Raw genomic sequence first — 19,330 nt, 5'->3', positions numbered from 1 at the left:
GAAAATAAACACTAAGTATGTAGTTTATCTGCATACCTTGGAGAAGGCAGAGTTAAAAATGTATCACCCATTATTTTCCTATCCCCATATCTGATCAAAAGGGTGATTTCAATTATGTGGATACTATAGCTCCATGATAATTCCAGCGGGGAACCTTGAAAACAATCAAATGCTACCGTTTCATACCTGCTCCAGCATTGGAGCCGTTTCATTGTAGTCTTCCTTTTTTTCAGCACCATCCACCCCAACAGCTTTGGATGCCAACAAACCTTGAGAAAAATCGTACAGAAATTGCTTATTAGAAAAGATATTGGCTTTCACATGAATTCTCCAAAATTTTAGCAGCTGAATCCCCTATACTTTTTTATAGGAAGTATACTCTCAGACGGTTACTTGTCAAATATACAAACATCTTTAATAATGACTCAAAGGGCTAAATTAGAACTTGAGAGTAGCTAACATAACAGTCTTCAAAATAAAAAAAGTTACCTTAAAATATCCTTTAAAAAAAAAAAATCACACACATACACGTTTATTCTGTACAAATTTAAATTTCTATGGATTAATATCCAAAAATCTAAGACTGCTTAAATCATTAATATCTTAGGCTTTGTCCATACAACTGAAATAAGATATGGAATTAATATTAAGATATAAGAAATCCTTTCAAACATCTAGAATATAAAATGATTGTTGTTGTTATATTATTAGCTTTTTATATACTCCCAATTTTTTATTTCACTTGGATTCTTTAACCTAAGCCTCACAAGTGTGTTTCTATACCCAGTTGTACCCGATCACTTACAAAAGTGGTGAGAACATGGATGGATTCCTTTTATGTTAATGGAAAAAGAGTATAGATCCTGCCTACATTTGGATTTCATATGATAGCCTCATTATACAATTGATGAAATAAACTGGGAGTTCCAGTTTTTTCCCATGTATACCTTTAATTTTCAATTTTAGAAGACAGAATATTTTATCCAGAGTATAGTTAACATTAAGAAACACTAAAACCTGGCTTTAATTTAGAAATTAAAGGCATTTACTCAGTCAAGAGTCTTTGGTAAGCACCAGATAGGTGCCCTCAATGGAGGCAAATTTATTAACATAACTCTTGTACACGTTTATTTCTTATGGCCACCACACACGTAAAAGGTCACCCAAAACCATTTCTGCTTCACTTCAAAAGAGAGGCACACAAAACTCTGGCTTCAAAGGAAGTATGTTTAACAGTCAACAACTTAACAATAAATTTACTTCAGCAATTATACTACTTGTAGTATTAAAGCTATCTATCCCAGGGACAGGGGAGCCTGGTGGGCTGCCGTCTATGGGGTCACACAGAGTCGGACACAACTGAAGTGACTTAGCAGCAGCAGCAGCATACCATTTTAAACAGGAGGAAAAAAGGGCCCCAAAATGCCACATAACTTTGAGTTATCCCTGTGCCAACGCCCCTTGACTCTTTCAGGTAACAATCTCTAAGATGTTAAGTAATGTAGGTAGAAATTCAAATATTAAAATTGCATTCTCAAGGTAAAAGTAGAATCAAGTGTTCTATCAGGCAAAAAGCACCTTTTTATTGTTAGATAATGAAGCTGAATATCTATCACTCAGAATTGTAATTCAAAATAGGAAACGCTGAGTATAAAATAATGGTTTTGATACATCAATGACTGGTATTAAAACTGCTATTGGTGCAGTTTGACATAATCCATATTGTTTAAGTCCCATACAGTTTTAAGTGTATATTCAAATGAAGGGAAAAAGACACAATGTATAAGTAGTTTCATAAAAATAGCTTATATATCATAAATTCAATTCTATCTGTATTAAAGTAACTTCTGAACACATTTTTAGATGACTAAAAATGATGTAAGCACAGAATTTATTTAACAAAACTGCATTCACTAGGTATTTCTTCTCTAGCTAATATTTTTTACATTAAATACTACTGAAAGTAAAACAAAAAAAATTAGGAAAATTAGCTTCTTCTTTTGTAGGGAATTGAGTAGAGGCCCTACTTCTATGGGTATTCAAAGAGAACAAATATTTGCTATTCAATCTACTGACTATACTTTTTTTGTTTCCCTTCATAAAGGTGGTGGAAATACTTTCAAATCACATAATAGATAAAACAGATCACAAACTAAAATTAAAACTTAAGTACTAGAAGTTTAAAAGAAACAAAATAATTTAGTCTTACTAACTGAATTTACATTTGGATATTACAGACCCAAATAATTAAAAGCAATTCTCACTTAATGGTTTGTGAAAGGAAAATAAAGCTTTGTAATGTTCTTATAAAAGCAATGGGGCATTTAATAAAAACTACTTAAAATTAGGTTAGAAGATGTAATACTTGGTAGCCAGTTAATTCAAAAGCTTCAAATATGATCAATAAAAAGGCTTTCATACTTTACATGCAAACCATCTTATACAAGAGTTATCAAATATAAACAAGGGACAAGAAACTTTTAAATGCCCTTGAAGAAGACGCTGACTACTGCTGCCTCAAGAAGCAGTCTAAAGTCTGTCATCATGACCAACTAACATTCTGGGAAGAAATGCAATAACCTTCCAAAATGACAAGAATTGGAGGGAAATAAAAAACAGAATTGACTTTTAGTTATTTGCAAGTATGTATTAAATATCAATATATTACTAACAAGTCATCATCCAAATAAGATATCTATGCCTGGAGAATCCCAGGGACGGGAAGCCTGGTGGGCTGCCGTCTATGGGTCCCACAGAGTTGGACACGACTGAAGCGACTTAGCTTAGCATACAGTAAATATCTTAACAGAATGCATTATGCAGTTTCAAGAAATTATTTATCAGGTAGAAGTAGAATACAGATTTTTATGAGTCCCATCTACAAAGTGATACTTTCTCAATATTCTACTTCAGCTATAAAATATACAGTTGGTCTCTCACTGACAATAGGAACAAACAGAACAGAGACCAAAGCATCTTAAAATGGTAACGAGGAGGAAAGAAAGAACAAAGCAGTTAAATTCATGCTCTGCTTTTCGGTCAGGGATTCCAAAATACAATACTATTGTTGAGATTAAGAATCAAACATCCTGAATATTATTATCAATAACATTACTGGCCAATTCAAACCTCTGAATTTTAAAATTATTTTTTACGTTCCTTAAGCTGTATAAATGTATCTAAACTGGCTTAAGGTCTAGAAACTCCTAGAACTATTACACACATGCCAGGCACCAACTGCTAATGTTTCTTCTTTTACTCTCTACCAATATGTATTTTAAAATCTACTCAAATTTGCTTGCAGTTCACTTGCAACTCTGTCCCAAAGTATAAACTCCTGAGCATCTTTGTAACATTGTTTTTTCTAAATCAGCATGCACAAAGTATATAATTATCAATAAGTTTATGACATAATGAAAACTAAGATTCTGGAAGAATATATATATATACACACACACACACACACACACACACAAACGCACACACTCTCTGCAACAATAATTTCCATGTCTACTTATTTAAAAATTTTGAAGCCATCCTATACCATTCCCTATATAGAAATCAGATTTGGAATCTCTGTAGGGTGTATATATGGTTAAGAAACAAAGAGTGAATAAATACATGAACTAAATTTATCCAGCAGCTGGTTCACTTATTTGCTGTAAGAACTACTTAAAAAATAAATTAAAAAGTGTGGTAGGGAAATAGAGCAGGGTGAGATGCTGCCATGTTACTTGGCTATTTCTCTCATCAGAAGAGGGACAAAAAGACACATATAAGTGAGCTTGATAAATTTAAAATATACCATAATTCCATAACAAAACTGCTACTTCCTATCAGTTCTCATCTCTCTTTTATGGTCTACAAACTAAATTTACTGTACAGAGGCAAGCCTGCATCTCAATCATCAGAAACAATCTTAAAACATCTATTATCTTTTTGCATGATACAGCTGTAACATGAAATCAGAAACAGACTGAGATGAAAAACTATTAAAAAGTTAACACATAACTTGAGTAAATAAAGGGAAAAGATCAGAACAGCTTCACACTTGTAAAACTTATGCCTTTCTACTGATGCCATAACTATTACTTGTTGATTTAAGATTCCCAAGAGGAAGTGAAGAAAAAGTTCCCCCACTACTCTTTTCAAGGCCATCGGAGATACTGCATCACTGTGAATTAAGCTGCTTTCTTACTTTACTTCTTTAAATAGTGAGCTTGAATTTCCTAGTAAATACATATTTTAAGTGTATATTGACTGAAACTAAAAGTATCCAGATTTTAGGGAAAAACACGATGCTGGTAAGCTGGCAGCTGAGCCACCAGTGGCACTTCCGTCTTCCTTGATCTTGGCTCTCCCAATAAGGCGTTTCAATCTGGGTATCACAGCAGTGAGAAGTACTAACCCACAGAACAGAGCTCTGGATCCCATTATTCTAAGACAAAACTGAGGTCTCAAGCTGCCAGCATAATAATCACTAGAATAACATTCATTAGCTTTCTCCAACATTAATAGTTTCTAAGGAAAAGGTGGAATGGGAATGGGTAGATTGATTTGAAATATTTCCTGTCCTGGGGCCAAATATATCCCTTATCAGAGAAAGGCACAAAAATGATATTAACAAATGGAAAGATTAAATACTCTCACCTGTTGAAACCAATTATAATTACTTAGATGAGTGGGCTTACCCTCTTTAGATAATGGTCAAAATGTTTAATTTACATTTATTCTTGGACCTGATGATGAAACCAACTTTTTCAAATTATTTAAAAGAATGTCAATGAAGATTTACATAGCTTTATTAGGCCAAAGGAACTAAAATTAATATCCTTAAAATTAAGAGCATGTGACTGATTATTAATTAAAATATTTTAGCAGCTCCTTCATAATATATGTGCTTCCCTGGTGCCTCTGGCAGTAAAAATCTGCCTACAATGTGGGAGACCCCAGTTTGACCCCCTGGATTGGGAAGATCTCCTAGAGAAGGGAACGGCTACCCACTCCAGTATTCTTGCCTGGAGGATTTCATGGACAGATGAGCCTGGCGAGCTACAGTCCATGGGGTCGCAAAGAATCAGACATGACTGAGCCACTAACACTTTATAATAGAACACGCAAAAAATTAAATATATTAACAATCTCTTTTAAAGATTAGAATCATTAGGCCTTGGAAGTATGGGGCTTAAATATGACTGGTCCCTTCTTCTGTGAACACTAACCAGGCTGGAATTTCCTGTGTTTTTCATCATTCTAGTATTCTACTTCCTAAACTACAACACGGCAGAGAGAAATAAGCCCAAATTCTAGAGACCAACCTGAAGGTCAGGATAGAAATTTTAAAAAGTTATAGAAGTTTTTTTTATTTTGGGAATTAACAGATTCAGGAGCTGAATTTAAGTCAGTACTTATCTTTCCAATGATCCCTAATGAGACCAGTCAAGAATAATAATGTTTGTATAATATTTAGAATCTTGGACAGTATGTCTCCACAAGTTGACAAAAGCAGATGATTCAATTTTTATAGAACTAATCCTGCCACCAAAGTGATTTTAAAACTACGGAATTTTACAACATATGACCCCGTGAAATTTTGCAACATATGACCCAGTGCATCCTCACAACATCCCTGTGAGGTAGGCAGAAGACAGGTGATACTGTTTCCATTTCACAAGAGAAAAAACCCATGGTGTCGAAAGGTGATGACCTTAAAGAAACAAAGCAACTGTTTTTCTTATTAATCAGTTAGCTACATTAAACCAAAAGATATATTTTCCTTTATTAAAAACAAACTACTGTAAAATCAAACCCTCCAATCCCCCCCACAAAAAGAATCATTGTAGTTTACCAGTAATCTTGTTAAGCCGAGCTCTCTTTGCCTGAAATGAGTTGCCTTGATTATTTTTCCTCTTGTTTGTTAATGTGCTCTCTGGCTGTGGAAAGACCATCTTTGGAACGTTCTCTACATGAAGTCCTACTTTTAATAGAATACATATATGAGAGTTTATCTAGAATCCAAAGTTAAAACACATGAATTATTTTAAGTAGCAAAACACTAAGATAAGCTTTGCACTTAAGTTTTTTTAATCTAGTGCTTAGACACAGAATTTGAAAAGACACAAATTTCTCCAGACAAATGTATTAGGGAAAAAAAAACAAAAAACAAACTAACTACTAAAGGCAGTTGTGCTTCGGGAATGACTTACTGCTTTTTCTGTATTATATATTGAAATACATGCAAAAGCATTTTAAAAGTTAAAGAAAACAAAACAAACAAAAAATCCCACACAAAAAGAATCTCAATACCCACTACCAAGAAGTTACAAATCAAAATCACAACTCATTTCTATTCCAGAATACTGAGGGTATCCATTGTCAAGTATCCATATTAGACCATTAACCTTCAGAGCTGTTAAAAAAGTTAACCGTCATTATGATGCTAGGGAAAAAAGCCCAATAATTCAACTGTATGTTCAAACTACAGGTAGCCAAAAGATCTGACAATTCACTATGTGAGTTTACCACTGCCATGGGGAGTGAACATAAAAACATATTTTGTACCAAAAGTTTCACTAGATGCAGGCAGATCTTCCTTCTTCTCAACTTCTGGTGTGGTTATAGAAGTTGAAGTTTCTTCCTTTTTTGAAGGTACTTTAAACCATTTTCTCTCATCTTTCTCTTTATCTTTATTGCTGTTAGCGCTGGTTCGAGGTTTGTTCCCTGTTTTATTCTTGGCTGCAGCTGCAGCAGCTGCTTTGACTAAAGCTATCCAATCCTCCAAAGGAAAAACACAAAACATGTGAAGCATTAAAAACTTAATTAAAATTACACTAATGAATAAAAACATGTATCACATTTTCAAAGCTACTTTCACAGGCACACAAATATGAAAATCAGATTAACTACATTTACAAGGTAGATCATCAATGTGTTAGATTATCAAATTTAATAATCTAATCAGTTATATGACCTCACATAAAATGGGAAAATACTTAATTTTATATTGATATTCAATAACAAATATCTTTTGATGGAATAAAATTTAAAATATAAGAAAACCTATGATAAATGTGGAAATATCTCATGACATTCTACCTTAGTACTTTAGGGTTTAAATGTCTGTTTCTTTTCTGTGATGCAACGTATTACAAAAATAATATGAAAAAAATGCTTATGTTTCAATTCTGCAAATATTAAAAGAAATGTACGGTCAGCCAGCACTAACTTTGGGTTCTGCATCCAGGGATTCAACCAACTGCAGAACAAAAATACTTGGGGGAAAAAAATTTCCAAAGTTCCAAAGTGCAGAACTTGAATTTGCCATGCTCCGGCCACTATTTACATAGCTTTTACATTGTGGTAGGCACTATAAGTAACCCGGAGATGATTTGGGAGGATGTGAGCAGGTTACATGCAATATGATGCCATTTTATATAAGAGACTTGAGCATCTACAGATTTTGGTATCCATGAGGGTCCTGGAAACAATTCCCTGCAGATAATGAGAAATGACTGTGTTCCCACAGAGCAAATGACTACTCTTTCATTAGGAAGAATGTATCACTCAAAGTAAGGCCAATTTCACAAAGGTCAAAGTATGATTTTATTATTTTTCAAAGTTTTTAAAGTTTGCACAACAATTAATCACAAGAGCTTGCCATATTACCAGTAAAGGAAAAAAAAAGCTACTTGACCAAGGTAAAGTATACACTGTCAGACTCTAGTTTAATTTCCCTCCCTTTACAACTTTCTGAATCTGTATTAGCTGTCATTCTTCTGAGATGCAAATATTTATGTTCTTGTGTTGATTTTTTTTTTTTAGTTTGTGACTAAATAATTTCTACTCTTTTACTTTGAACTAAAAACACTTATTCTTAGTCCAAGCAACTAAAAACAATTTCACAACATCAACTATATGTTAATTCATGGGTTGTATTAACAAACACAGGCCATTAAGCAAATCAAGTTGATGGCTGTTCAGTACTGAGAATATATGGTAAAGACAACAAGCCATTAAAGGGAAACAAACAAAATAAAAGCCTCTCTCCCCCATGACTGAAATGAACTGAAAACATCATGCAATTGCACCTAACACATTCCCACTGACCAATTTCCTATTGAATACCCTATTGATGTGCCAGGAAACATGCTAAGTTGATAGAAGATGCTGGCTGAAAACCTCAGGAACCCACTGGCCTGGAGTGACCACATTTTTGCTCCTGCCTGGAAGACACCCAATATGTAACTTCCCCATATTTTAAACAATGTCCCCAAAGCATGTCTTATTAGAAAGTGAATTATGACAAGGTTGTGAAACAAAATTTTATATCTCTAGTTTGTAAAACCAAACTAACAAAGAAAACCAGATACACCAGTACTATCCACCCCAAGTTTTACTCAGAACCACCTCTTTAGTCCTTCCCATAAGGAATTGACAGGCAGATAAAATTAACCATAAGACAATGTAACAGGACAGATAGTAGAGAATAAACAAAACACAGGCTTCTGGGGAAATGATAGATGATTTGAACCCTGAAAGAGGAATCTGCTGGGGAAAAAGTCAAAGAAAGAGAAATGGACTCTCCAAGCAAAAGGAAAACCATTAAACAAAGGCAAAGTGTATACGAATAGAAAAGAGAGGTTTAAGGCCAAAGAGCAATCTGGGTGACTTAAGTATTATGGCTAAGTTGAGCCTTGAGACTAACATTTAAGTAGAAGGAAAAAAACACCACCAACGCAAATGACTTATAGAGCTCCATCAACAAAGCAGAAAGAAAAAACAAGATTACACACAACAGACAAGCAAAGGAAAGTGCTAAATTCAGTCTTACTAAGAACAGGGCATTTAATTCTAGGTTTTGCATGTAGGGAAAACTTTAAGTTGTTAAGAGAAATGCCAAAAGATAAGGGTAAAAATTCCATGCCCAAATGTTTTCTCTCTCCAATAAAAAGAAAAATAGAAGAGATTAATGTTGTACTCTTCAAAAGTGAAATCGGATAAAACAGTTCTTGATCATAGGACATGTTAATCATGGGGATCACTGTAGTTGTGTGAGTAAAGAATTCTTCAATTATTTCATGCTTCCATTTTTTAACTGGAAAGATTCAATATCAAAAATAACTGGTGTGCTCCTTCCATGAATGAGAACTAAAGATGAGAACACAGAGCACTGTACTAGAATGAACACTGTCTGAAATCAGGTATGAGTTCAGAGATACTCTGCACACTATGGTTGAGTGGAATTTTAGGTGAGTCGCTGAATTCTCTCAGTTCTGAATTCCTCAACGATGAAATAGAAATACCAGCTATACCTATGTCAAATGATTTGCTATGAGAATCCAATACAGCAATGTATTAAAAAAAGTTCTAACAATAGTAAAGGACCTGATGAACATGCCAAGTCGCTTAGTCGTGTTCGACTCTTTGCGACCCCATGGACTGTAGCCCACCAGGCTCCTGAGTCCATGGGATTCTCCAGGCAAGAATACTGCAGTGGTTGCCTTTCCTTCTCCAGGGGATCTTCCTGACTCAGGTATCAAACCCCCATCTCTTAAGTCTCCTGCATTGCAGGTGGGTTCTTGACTACTAGCGCCACCTGGCCAGTCTCTTAACACTAGTGAGTTACGGTGTAAATTTTATATCAGCACACCCTCAAAAAGAAAAACAGGTGAGAAAAAACTACACAAAATTTAGAGAAAAACATTCCCATAGTGCATTTATTTGATTCCTCATCCTTTGCTGGTTAAGCAAAATAAATTTTACTGTTTATCTTTACAAAGAAATTCTCAAAGGACTCAAAACTTAGAAGATAGTATGCAAAGCTGGATTCTCTTACTACTGTTCAAACAACACCTGATTTATTATATGACCTAGGTGAAAACAAATCAAAAACTTGTGGGGAAAAAGATACTCAAAATATAAGGATATTTTATAAAAAACAATCCCATACATGTCTTTAATGTGCTTGTAATTAAAAACTATGAAAAAAAACAAAATTAAAAGAAATATACTAATATTTTCTTTTAGGAGTTTGTATTTTGATATTGATTTTAATGTTACCACACATCACGGTGTGACTAGAATACTCATTAAAAATAAAACATCCACTATGTCCAAAAAATTAGTTTTTATAACTTATTTTACCACAAACCAAACTGGTTCAGTGTCACTTTGGAAAAAATAGAGTTTTAAAGTTAGTGCCATCACATAAATATTTGAAAGAACAAAATAACAGTTTTAAAGCAAAAAAAAAGAAAAATTGAGAATTTTAAACAGTATATATTAAACTAAGTTGCCAATGTCTCAATCAATCTTTCTGTGTAGTAACCAAGGAATCACATCATTGAACACTTGAGAACATTTTATTTATATATACAAGTAGAAAAATACAAAGCAATTTCCTGATCAAAAGTGTTTCCATTTTAAATTGCATTTCCATATTAATTGAAGAAAAAAACTCTGCTACTTGATGTCAAAACTACATTTTTGAAAACCAGGTAATTTAAAACATTCCAGCTTCTCAGAAAACAAAAATAATGTTTCAACTCTGGTAGTCTACATCCCAAATACAGCAGTAGGTAGTCTGCTAAATGTATACACTTGACTGGAAATGACCAGGTGATTTCAACACAGTTTAAGATGACATTTTTCACCACATGGTATGCAACAAATATGTAGCATATTTCCATATTAGACATTTTTACAGATCACTTTCAATTTCTTAAAATTAATTGTAGGTCCAGGTGCTGAAAATCCCAAATAACAGCAGAACATAAAAGAAAACATTTTAAATTTCTACTGGCACCTTTTCTTTCCAGTATTTCAGGAAACATATTCAATCAATAGAATTATGGTTTTAACTTCATCCCAGATTCTCTTTCAAATGCTTACCGTTCATTCTTGCTTTGAGCAGTGACAGCATGTAATACACTGCTCACATCATGTAACTCAGAAAGCCCCACCTGAAACAGCCTAGAGTGTCAGGTAAGCGCCTTTTGAAAGAAAATTAATGACTATGATTTACAGAAGAAAAGAAGAAGATAAGAAACTCAATATAAAATTTTATATTAAAAATTAACTTTCTAAATGATAACCATATACCAGGAAAAATGAAACAGAATTAACAAAAAAGGCACTCACCTCACTTCCCATAGACTGGTTACACGATCCAGCTGGGTCGCTAGGACAACACCAGCTTAGTGGATGCTGGGCTTTCACCTGGAACAGAAACTAGTGACCTGTAACTTGGGCAGGTCTAAAACCAAAGAAGCAAAAATCAAGTGTATAACTGATTTTACATTCGAAGCTTCTCTTTCTTGCTGCTATTTGGGGCTATCAGCACATAATCCTACAATTAGTTCACTTTAAAATATATATATATGTGAAAGTATATATATATTTTATCAGTCACCATTCAAGAAGACATCCCTTTGGGAAGCTAGGAATGCTGAACACTCTTACCTGCCCCTTAGCATCCTCGGGCATGGCTTTAATGTGCATTCGTTTTAAACAACGAATTACTCCATCATAAAACTGAACTGTGAACGTTCCTGAAATAGGAGCGAGTCAGGATCATTAGAAAACATAATTCAGTCTTACAGCAACACCTGATATCAAACAAGTAATGCCCTGACACAAATAAACACCCTGTGACTGCAGTAACTGCAAACACACATCAAGTGTATGGAGTTTACAGTCTGTTTCACTGTAAAAATAACTCCGATTTCCCTTAAGGGGTGCACAAATCCCATCTTGATAAGTTAGCTGCATATAACTCTGATTTTTACTGGAGGATTTTAAAATTTATAACAAATATATGTTTAAATAACATATCAGTTATGTTATAATATACCTGAAGAAAATAAAATTATTATTTACAAAAGTGAATAATATTTCTAAGAATCAGCATTTGCTGTCTTTGAAAGTTTCTTTCTAAATAACAGAAAAATCAGGGAGAAAAATCTCAGGAAAGGATTATTCCTTTTCTCAGGGAAGGATTATTTCTTTGCAATATTAGTTAACTGGCAAACAAGAATTACAGATTCCTGGGATTTTAAGCTACACACCGTTTTACGTATCGTTGGCATGACAATCTTCCTGTGCCAATAAACACTGACCTCCGTGAAACGAAACGCTGCGTCCAATGACAGTTTATCAGCAGCACAGCCATTCCCCGAAACCCTGATTCCCATGTCTTTCCCACTAAACCATCCTGCTGTTGGGATTCATGATTCTATTTACATGACTATTTCAAAGGACACTCACTTTTCGTTACAGACTCCATGCTTTCATGCTTGTCAGTACCATCAGAAAACATATAAATTACACAGATTTTATATTTATGGAAATCCCAGTGTTCTTCTATCATTTCCTGTACCAAACCAATGTGGGCTGCGTGACACTTGATGTAAACAGATATTTGATCTTTACAAAAGAGGTATAAACAATTGGCATCAAAGCCAATACATCAATGTACAAAGATTTTCTTTTCTTTGTAATATGAATAATACCATTGATTTCATATCTTTCTATAATTACCATTACATACAAATCATGGACATAAAGAACTAAACCCAAATTACGAAAGAAACGGAGCAGCTGAAGAGCAAGAATGTGAAGAATTCAGGAAGACTGTGAGACTGAAAAACCACTTGTGCCCCTTACACTACCACCGTTCGTGCCCCTCCCTCCTCCTTCCTCACGTGGCACTGCAGATGAGGGCAAACTCTGCACCACACTGACCATGCACTCACCCCCCGCCTCTGAGGACAGTCTCCCCGCTGTGATGCCTTTTCCTTTCTCAACTCCAACCCACTCTTCAAGGATCAGCTCTTCAAATACCACCCATCATATGAAAACCTCCCTGATCACTCCAGCCTAAAGTGATTTGCCCCTTCTCTCCAACTCCTCCAAGACATATTATGTATACCTAAATGTCCACATTTGTTAGTTTTGTTTAGCTTTTGCAGTGAACAAAGTGCTCTGAGGGCTTCCTTTTTTAAGGGGGGAGGGGAAGGATGGTGGCAGTAGACCAAGGGAGGCTCATTCAGCCTGTGGGCCACACAGGAAAATCACTAAATTAATACCTCCCATAGAAAATGTTTAAAAACAAGTTATATCTGCCAATATTTCACTAAGGGCTTCCTCAAACTGCTCTTGAAATGGCAGAGGTTGCAATGAGTAACATCATTCTTCCACTGATGTAAGCTTAAATTTCTGTATTACATGCCTATGGACAAATGGGATAGGATAAACAATGAGGGTGGCTTGTTTCTGAGCATGTAGTACATGTGCATATGCATGTGCTTTGTAAAAGAAGCTTCACGCTTGTAAGAAAGGTCTCAAAGCTCTGCACGTTTAAAGAAATTTCTCATAATGAAAACAGAGAGCACTGTTTAATTCTGTTCTGTTTGGGTTGTTGTTGTTCAGTCGCCAAGTTCAAGTCTGACTCTTTGCAGCCCCATGGACTGCAGCACGCCAGGCTTCCCGGTCCTTCATGATCTCCCAGTGCTTACTCAAGCTCATGTCCATTGAGTAGGTGATGCAATCCAACCATCTCAGCCTCTGTCGCCCCCTTCTCTTTATGCCCTTAATCCTTCCCAGCAACAGGATCTTATCCAGTGAGTCAGTTCTTCGCATCAGGTGGCCAAAGAACTGCAGCTTTAGCTTCAGCATCCATCCTTCTAATGAACATTCAGGGCTGATTTCCTTTAGGACTGACTGGTTTGATCTCCTTGCAGTCCAAGGGACTCCTAAGAGTCTTCTCCAACACCACAATTTGAAAGCATCAATTATTCAGTGCTCAGCTTTCTTTACAGTTGAACTCTTACATCCATACATGACTACTGGAAAACTAGAGCTTTGACTAGATGGACCTTTTGTCAGCAAAATGATGTCTCCACTTTTTAATACACTGTCTAGGTCTGTCATAGCTTTTCTTCCAAGGAGCAAGGAATTAGTCATGGCTTTTCTTCTGTTTGGGTAAGATCCAATTATCTAACAAAATGGATTCATTACTTCTTTTCCTTCCAAAAATTGTTACTGACTCCCTAACTCTGTGCTAGACTCTGAACTAGATGCCTGAGGAGCCAATATAGGACATGGGAACGTGAGCTCTGAAATACAGCTTTCCAGAAGTTTAAGTAAACATTGATTTAAAGGCCCCACTAGGAAAGAAGTAACCTGAAAACTTAACTGAGATGTCCCTCAGGTGACTAGTAATAAGCTCACAGCCATATCTGTTATTTCAATTAACTAAAACAATAAATTAGACTAAGGCTTTTGTAAAGTTACATCATCAATTCTAGCCAGAAAACTGTAACTTACTTTTTCACACTTAACATTTTTTACTGTATTTCTTTTTAATTAAATGTTTTCTTTTTTTCTTCTTCTCTTACCTCGTAATTTTTCTCAAGTTTTTTGTTAAATTTTCAGCTTAAATCCTTAGCTAAATTCTTTAGCAAGACTACAAGATACTTCATATACCAATTTTGTTTCTTTCCTCCACCTCTTCTGTTCTTCTACAAACCTGAAAGGAATCCTTCACTCCAGTCACATCAAAGACTTGCAGTTCCTTAAAAACGGCATGTCTGTCTTCTATTCTTTTGTATATACCACTTCTTCTGCCAGAAAACCTCTTCAACCCTCCTTTTCTAGCTCATTTGTTTGGCTTTCAAGATACAAGGTAAAGTAAGTATCCCCTTACTTAAGTTAAATGCTCATCTTGCAAAAAATGTATCAATGTGGGTTTGTTTTTTGTTTTTGGTCCTGCTGCATGGCTTATGGGATCTTAAAATTCCCCACCAGGGACTGGACCCAGGCCCTCAGCAGTGAAAGTGCTGGGTCCTCACCACTGGACTGCCAGGGAATTCTCTCAATGTGTTTCTTTAGTAAAAAAATAAATGAGTGGTAGAGTTTGAGAAATCACTGTAATAGGAAAACAACATACTACTGATTTGGAAAATATACTTATAAGTATTTCACAATTATTATTTAAATGAGATTTGAAGTCAGAAATTTGAAATATTTACGTATATTTCCAATAATAATTTAAATATTAATTATAATCTGTTTCCAAATTAGTTGGTCTACAAGTTTTAAAATTAATTATCTGTGCAACAGATTTTCTTGTTTTATGCCACACTAGCACACCTGATTTCTGTGTTATTTTCCATGTATCTGGTAAATTCAGTAACTTCTCCTCTGTATTAATGTTAGATATCACAAAAGGCTGATAGGAAAATTAATTATGTACAAAAATTAATTAAAAGGGGGCAGGGAAAAAGATGCAAGAAAGGAAATCCTCATATTGATAAAGTTCCATACTCTTTCCTCAGAAAATATTGTACTGTTTTACTTCCAACCTGAACTGATTTAAATTTTCCTGTATCTTTGGCACTCAGGTAAAGATGTTCATAAAAATAATTTAGCCAGCAAACTAGAAACAGAGAAGCAGAAATAAAATGTGTATAATATAAGCCTGTCAACTGAAAGCTGAAAAATTTTAACCAACTACTAACCTAATTACTCTACTTAGGCAGCATATTACATATCATCTTATTCTATACAATATATAATGAATTAAATACATAACAAATTAAATTTTTGTCCTAAAAAAATATTAGACTAATTAAAGTATAAATCAAAGAGAAGTAACAGCTACATGTAACAACTACATGCGTTAATTAAAATTAGAAATATAGTTAAATTTTACTGTAAATCCCATCTTAATTCTCAGATCATTTCAAATACGTACCTTCTTTGTTAATCGCCTCAATCTTGGCAGGGTAATAGCGACAGTCTGTCCAACGAGCCAGAACCTCTTCTCCAGCTTTAAAATCCTATTTTAAACAACTTTTAAAAATCAATACCATGTATAATAAACAAGCATTTCCTTAATTAAAAAAAAAACAAGCTTTTGTAAAATTTAACAGAATTCCTTTAAAAAATACATCATTACATATCTAGCAAACAGAAAGGCTTGCTACTTACAAAGAAATCTTCCTCATCTTTTAGCCCTTCTTTTCTTAATGCAGGTCTCTCAAGGGGGCGCAACCTATTGCTATCCCAGTAAATCCACTCATCATAACGATGACTCCAGCGCTCAAAATGGACCAACATCTTGCCCTCCTCATAGTCAATTTTTTCAATTCGTGATGGATACCTCAAAAATAAAAAAAGCCATATCAGGAGAAAATTCTTACATTTGTTTACATAAAGCATGAACTGAAATACTGCTTACTATTATACCCATAAACAATATGGACCCATATTTTTAAACTACTGACCAACAAAGTTCGCTTTAGTCTTTGTCTTTTCTTTTTAATGATTGCTCTCAAGACCTACTGAAATATTAACAGTTCAATCCCAGCGGACATATAAATTATATTATTTATAATATAAATTATGCTATCTTGGGAAATAATTTGATAACATGCATCAAAAGCTTTAAACATATTCTTACTTTTGACTCAAAAATTCCAATTTTGGAACTATATACACAAAGCATGTATAACAAAAAAATAAAAACCATATGGTTAAAAAAAACCTGAAAACTGTCCATAACTATATAAACTATGGTATATCTGCTGAATGGAGTATCATACAGATTTTAAATGTAATGCTTACAAAGAATTTATAATGTAGGAAAATGTAAAAAAGCAGTACTGTGATTACTAGAATTATAAATATATAAAATGTTAAATAGTAATACATTGGTCGAGCAAAAAATGACACACATTTGTCTATGACAATAAAGTACTTTCTCTTTTCTATTTTTCATACTATCCAATATTTTATAATAAGTATTAATGCTGGTATGGAAATTTGAGTTAAAACTTCAATTTAAGAATATAGAAACAGTATCACATTGCTCTGTCTTCACATGTGCTGATTCTCCCAGGATTAATTCCAAAATAAAAATTAGTTAACCTGAAACTTTTAACAAAAAAAAGCTTCATAATTCTTAATGTATACAATATGTAATCTTTACAGAGACTCAAAGATTTTTCGAAAGTAACATTAGGTAACACTAAGAATTCAACAGCAGCACATAGTAGATTATTTAGCCATATGGTTTATTTTATACTTTTACTAGTTCTATCAGTTTTTTATTTCCCCTGTAGAATAAATATAAATCTATATTAACAAATTTAAATATAAAGCAAAACAGCCCTCACATAACTTTTAAATTAAGAACTGAGTACTACCTGCTTCACACATTTACGCTATTCAAGGCTTTTTATACATTTCAAGGGCCCCGAATCGTTCTCTGCTATAGCTTCTTTCCTCCCTTCAGTCTAATGACACTGACCTATTTGGAATTTCCTTAAACATACCATGCCTTGTCAAACACCTATGCTTTTGTCTGTTCTGTTCCTTCTGCCTAGACCTAAGCTGCCCTTCCCTTCCTCTGTACACTCATCATTCAAGACTTGATTTAACATGGAATCACCTGTGTGAAGACCCCCAACTCTACACCCCCTGGTACTCTCACTGCACCCATCTCATCACAATCATCTGTGAAGGATCCTAAACTGTGGGCTGTGAAGCATTTACAGCCCTTGAGACATTAAACATATGACACAAAAAAAGGGGTCCTATGGTCAAATAAGGTAGGAAAATACTGGATTAAATAAACCATTTTCTTTATTGAAGACTTCTTGGTTCTGTCAACAAGATTGGAATAAGGCATTCACTACGACCAAAGCATGTAACCCCTTTCATCACAAAGTATTTACTAACACTTCGCGAGGTAGGAGACATCTCAGAAACAGGATGTTAGCAATTACAAGGGCCTGTGAGTTTCGGGGACTGAGTCACGGTCACCTTTGTACCCCCAGCACTTTCACAGTGAGAGAGACACACTGGCTACTGCGGGAATGCTCAGGGTGAACAACTGATGTTAAAGAAAGAAAATCTGTACATTTCTTCAGAGCTGAGATAGCAGTTTCACTCTTTAGAGGGCATACATGTGATAAGGAAACATTCTGTTAAAGAGAAGCACAAACACAGGAAAACCTAGGGGCTCAACACACACTCCCTGAGGTGGACATGCCGATTCCCCATTTAGAATCAAAAATGCTTGTCTTCTGTAGTTTTGCTGATTTGTTTCTGCTGCTCTGGTTTTCAAATCAAAACAAAAAATGCCAATAGCATTAAGGGAAGCCTAGAGATAAGGTTCTTCTTTATTTTTCAACATTCACTAGCCATTTAACTACTATAAAAGGTGTTCTATCAATTATAAAAACTAAGTTTCTAATTTATGTGTTTATATCTTTTTGATTTTGAACAAGAAAATAAGAGGTTTATTCTATAAGTTCCTTCAAATTCTAAATGTATACAATTAAATGTATACAAACAAATGGCAGGTTAAAAGGAAACATAACTAACCCTTATCTTCAAGGAGCTTCGCTTAGAGTCAGATGAGCAGACAGAAGCTGCATGTTATTTCTGAGAGTCATAAATCCGTCAGGCCCTATGTTCTTCCTCTATTGAGCATCAGCTGATTTTTATATACCTTATCTCATCAGAGCCTGGTAACCATCCAAGGTACAGATAACACAGTCACCATTTAACAGATGAAGACTGTCCAAGGACACACATGTAAGAGTATTCAAAGTCAGAGCTAACTGGTACAAAGAGCCTACAGGAGAAATGCGGTAAGGCCTATATCAAAGTAATTATACCATACATGGTAAACTGTTAAGTTTATAAAACATTTTTTTTCTCCTTTGCATCAAGCTTTTAGTTCTGAACAACCATGAATTTTTCAGAGTTAATTCGATCATTAACATATTTTCTCACAAGTTAGTTTTCCCTGAAGATAGTGAGCAGTAGTACAATACGAATTTCAACTTTGATTTCTCTTTGCCTTTATTTTTTTTTAATTTGAATATAATTTGCTTTTTTTCACTGAAGTATAGTTGACTTTACCAAAATCCTACATAAGATGCAACAGTTAATATTTCAGAGAAAACTGGCGCCATGGTGACCATTCTTGGGAGAAGTTACCTATGTTGGTCTTGGTGGGAGACTTTAGGGATTCAGACTTAATCAACATGGTACAAAGGTAAAGTGTATACAATGCATTACTCATTTATTCAATCAATGTTCATTTACTTAAAACCATCATGTGATTCAGGGTTGAGCATCAGCTGGACAAGGAGGATTCAGACAAACAGAATGTGGTTTCTGTCTTCAAGGACCTCAGGACCAGAGACTTGGAGGGGCACTTTCAGGAAACAGTTCCCTTTGGTTAGACTATATGGTAAGTAGTAAGGTGAGTAAAGAAGAGTGGGAGCTCAGACTGGACTGATTAGCTAGGTTCAAA

At 34.6% G+C, this 19,330-nt stretch overlaps 1 protein-coding gene across 12 annotated transcripts in view; it reads right to left on the bottom strand.

Annotated features, from left to right (window-relative positions):
• PHF20L1 (PHD finger protein 20 like 1) overlaps positions 1–19,330 on the bottom strand; it is a 72,830-nt gene that overhangs the window by 38,973 nt on the left and 14,527 nt on the right. For 5 of the 12 annotated variants that reach the window (XM_044928853.2, XM_025265544.3, XM_025265545.3 and 2 more), the window contains exons 3-9: positions 15,991–16,162; positions 15,755–15,839; positions 11,461–11,549; positions 11,140–11,217; positions 6,562–6,775; positions 5,849–5,977; positions 187–269 (exon numbers count right to left, since the gene is read on the bottom strand). In XM_044928853.2, the coding sequence (XP_044784788.2) occupies positions 187–269; positions 5,849–5,977; positions 6,562–6,775; positions 11,140–11,217; positions 11,461–11,549; positions 15,755–15,839; positions 15,991–16,162 (850 nt within the window). Of the gene's footprint in view, positions 1–180; positions 270–5,848; positions 5,978–6,561; positions 6,776–11,139; positions 11,218–11,460; positions 11,550–15,754; positions 15,840–15,990; positions 16,163–19,330 lie in introns of those variants that run through there. The other 7 variants (XM_025265547.3, XM_006079345.4, XM_044928852.2 and 4 more) reach the window with 6 other exon arrangements.

The sequence above is a fragment of the Bubalus bubalis genome, chromosome 15 (assembly GCF_019923935.1).
Source record: "Bubalus bubalis isolate 160015118507 breed Murrah chromosome 15, NDDB_SH_1, whole genome shotgun sequence".
NCBI lineage: Eukaryota > Metazoa > Chordata > Mammalia > Artiodactyla > Bovidae > Bubalus > Bubalus bubalis.
This window is presented reverse-complemented; position numbering and strand designations above follow the sequence as displayed.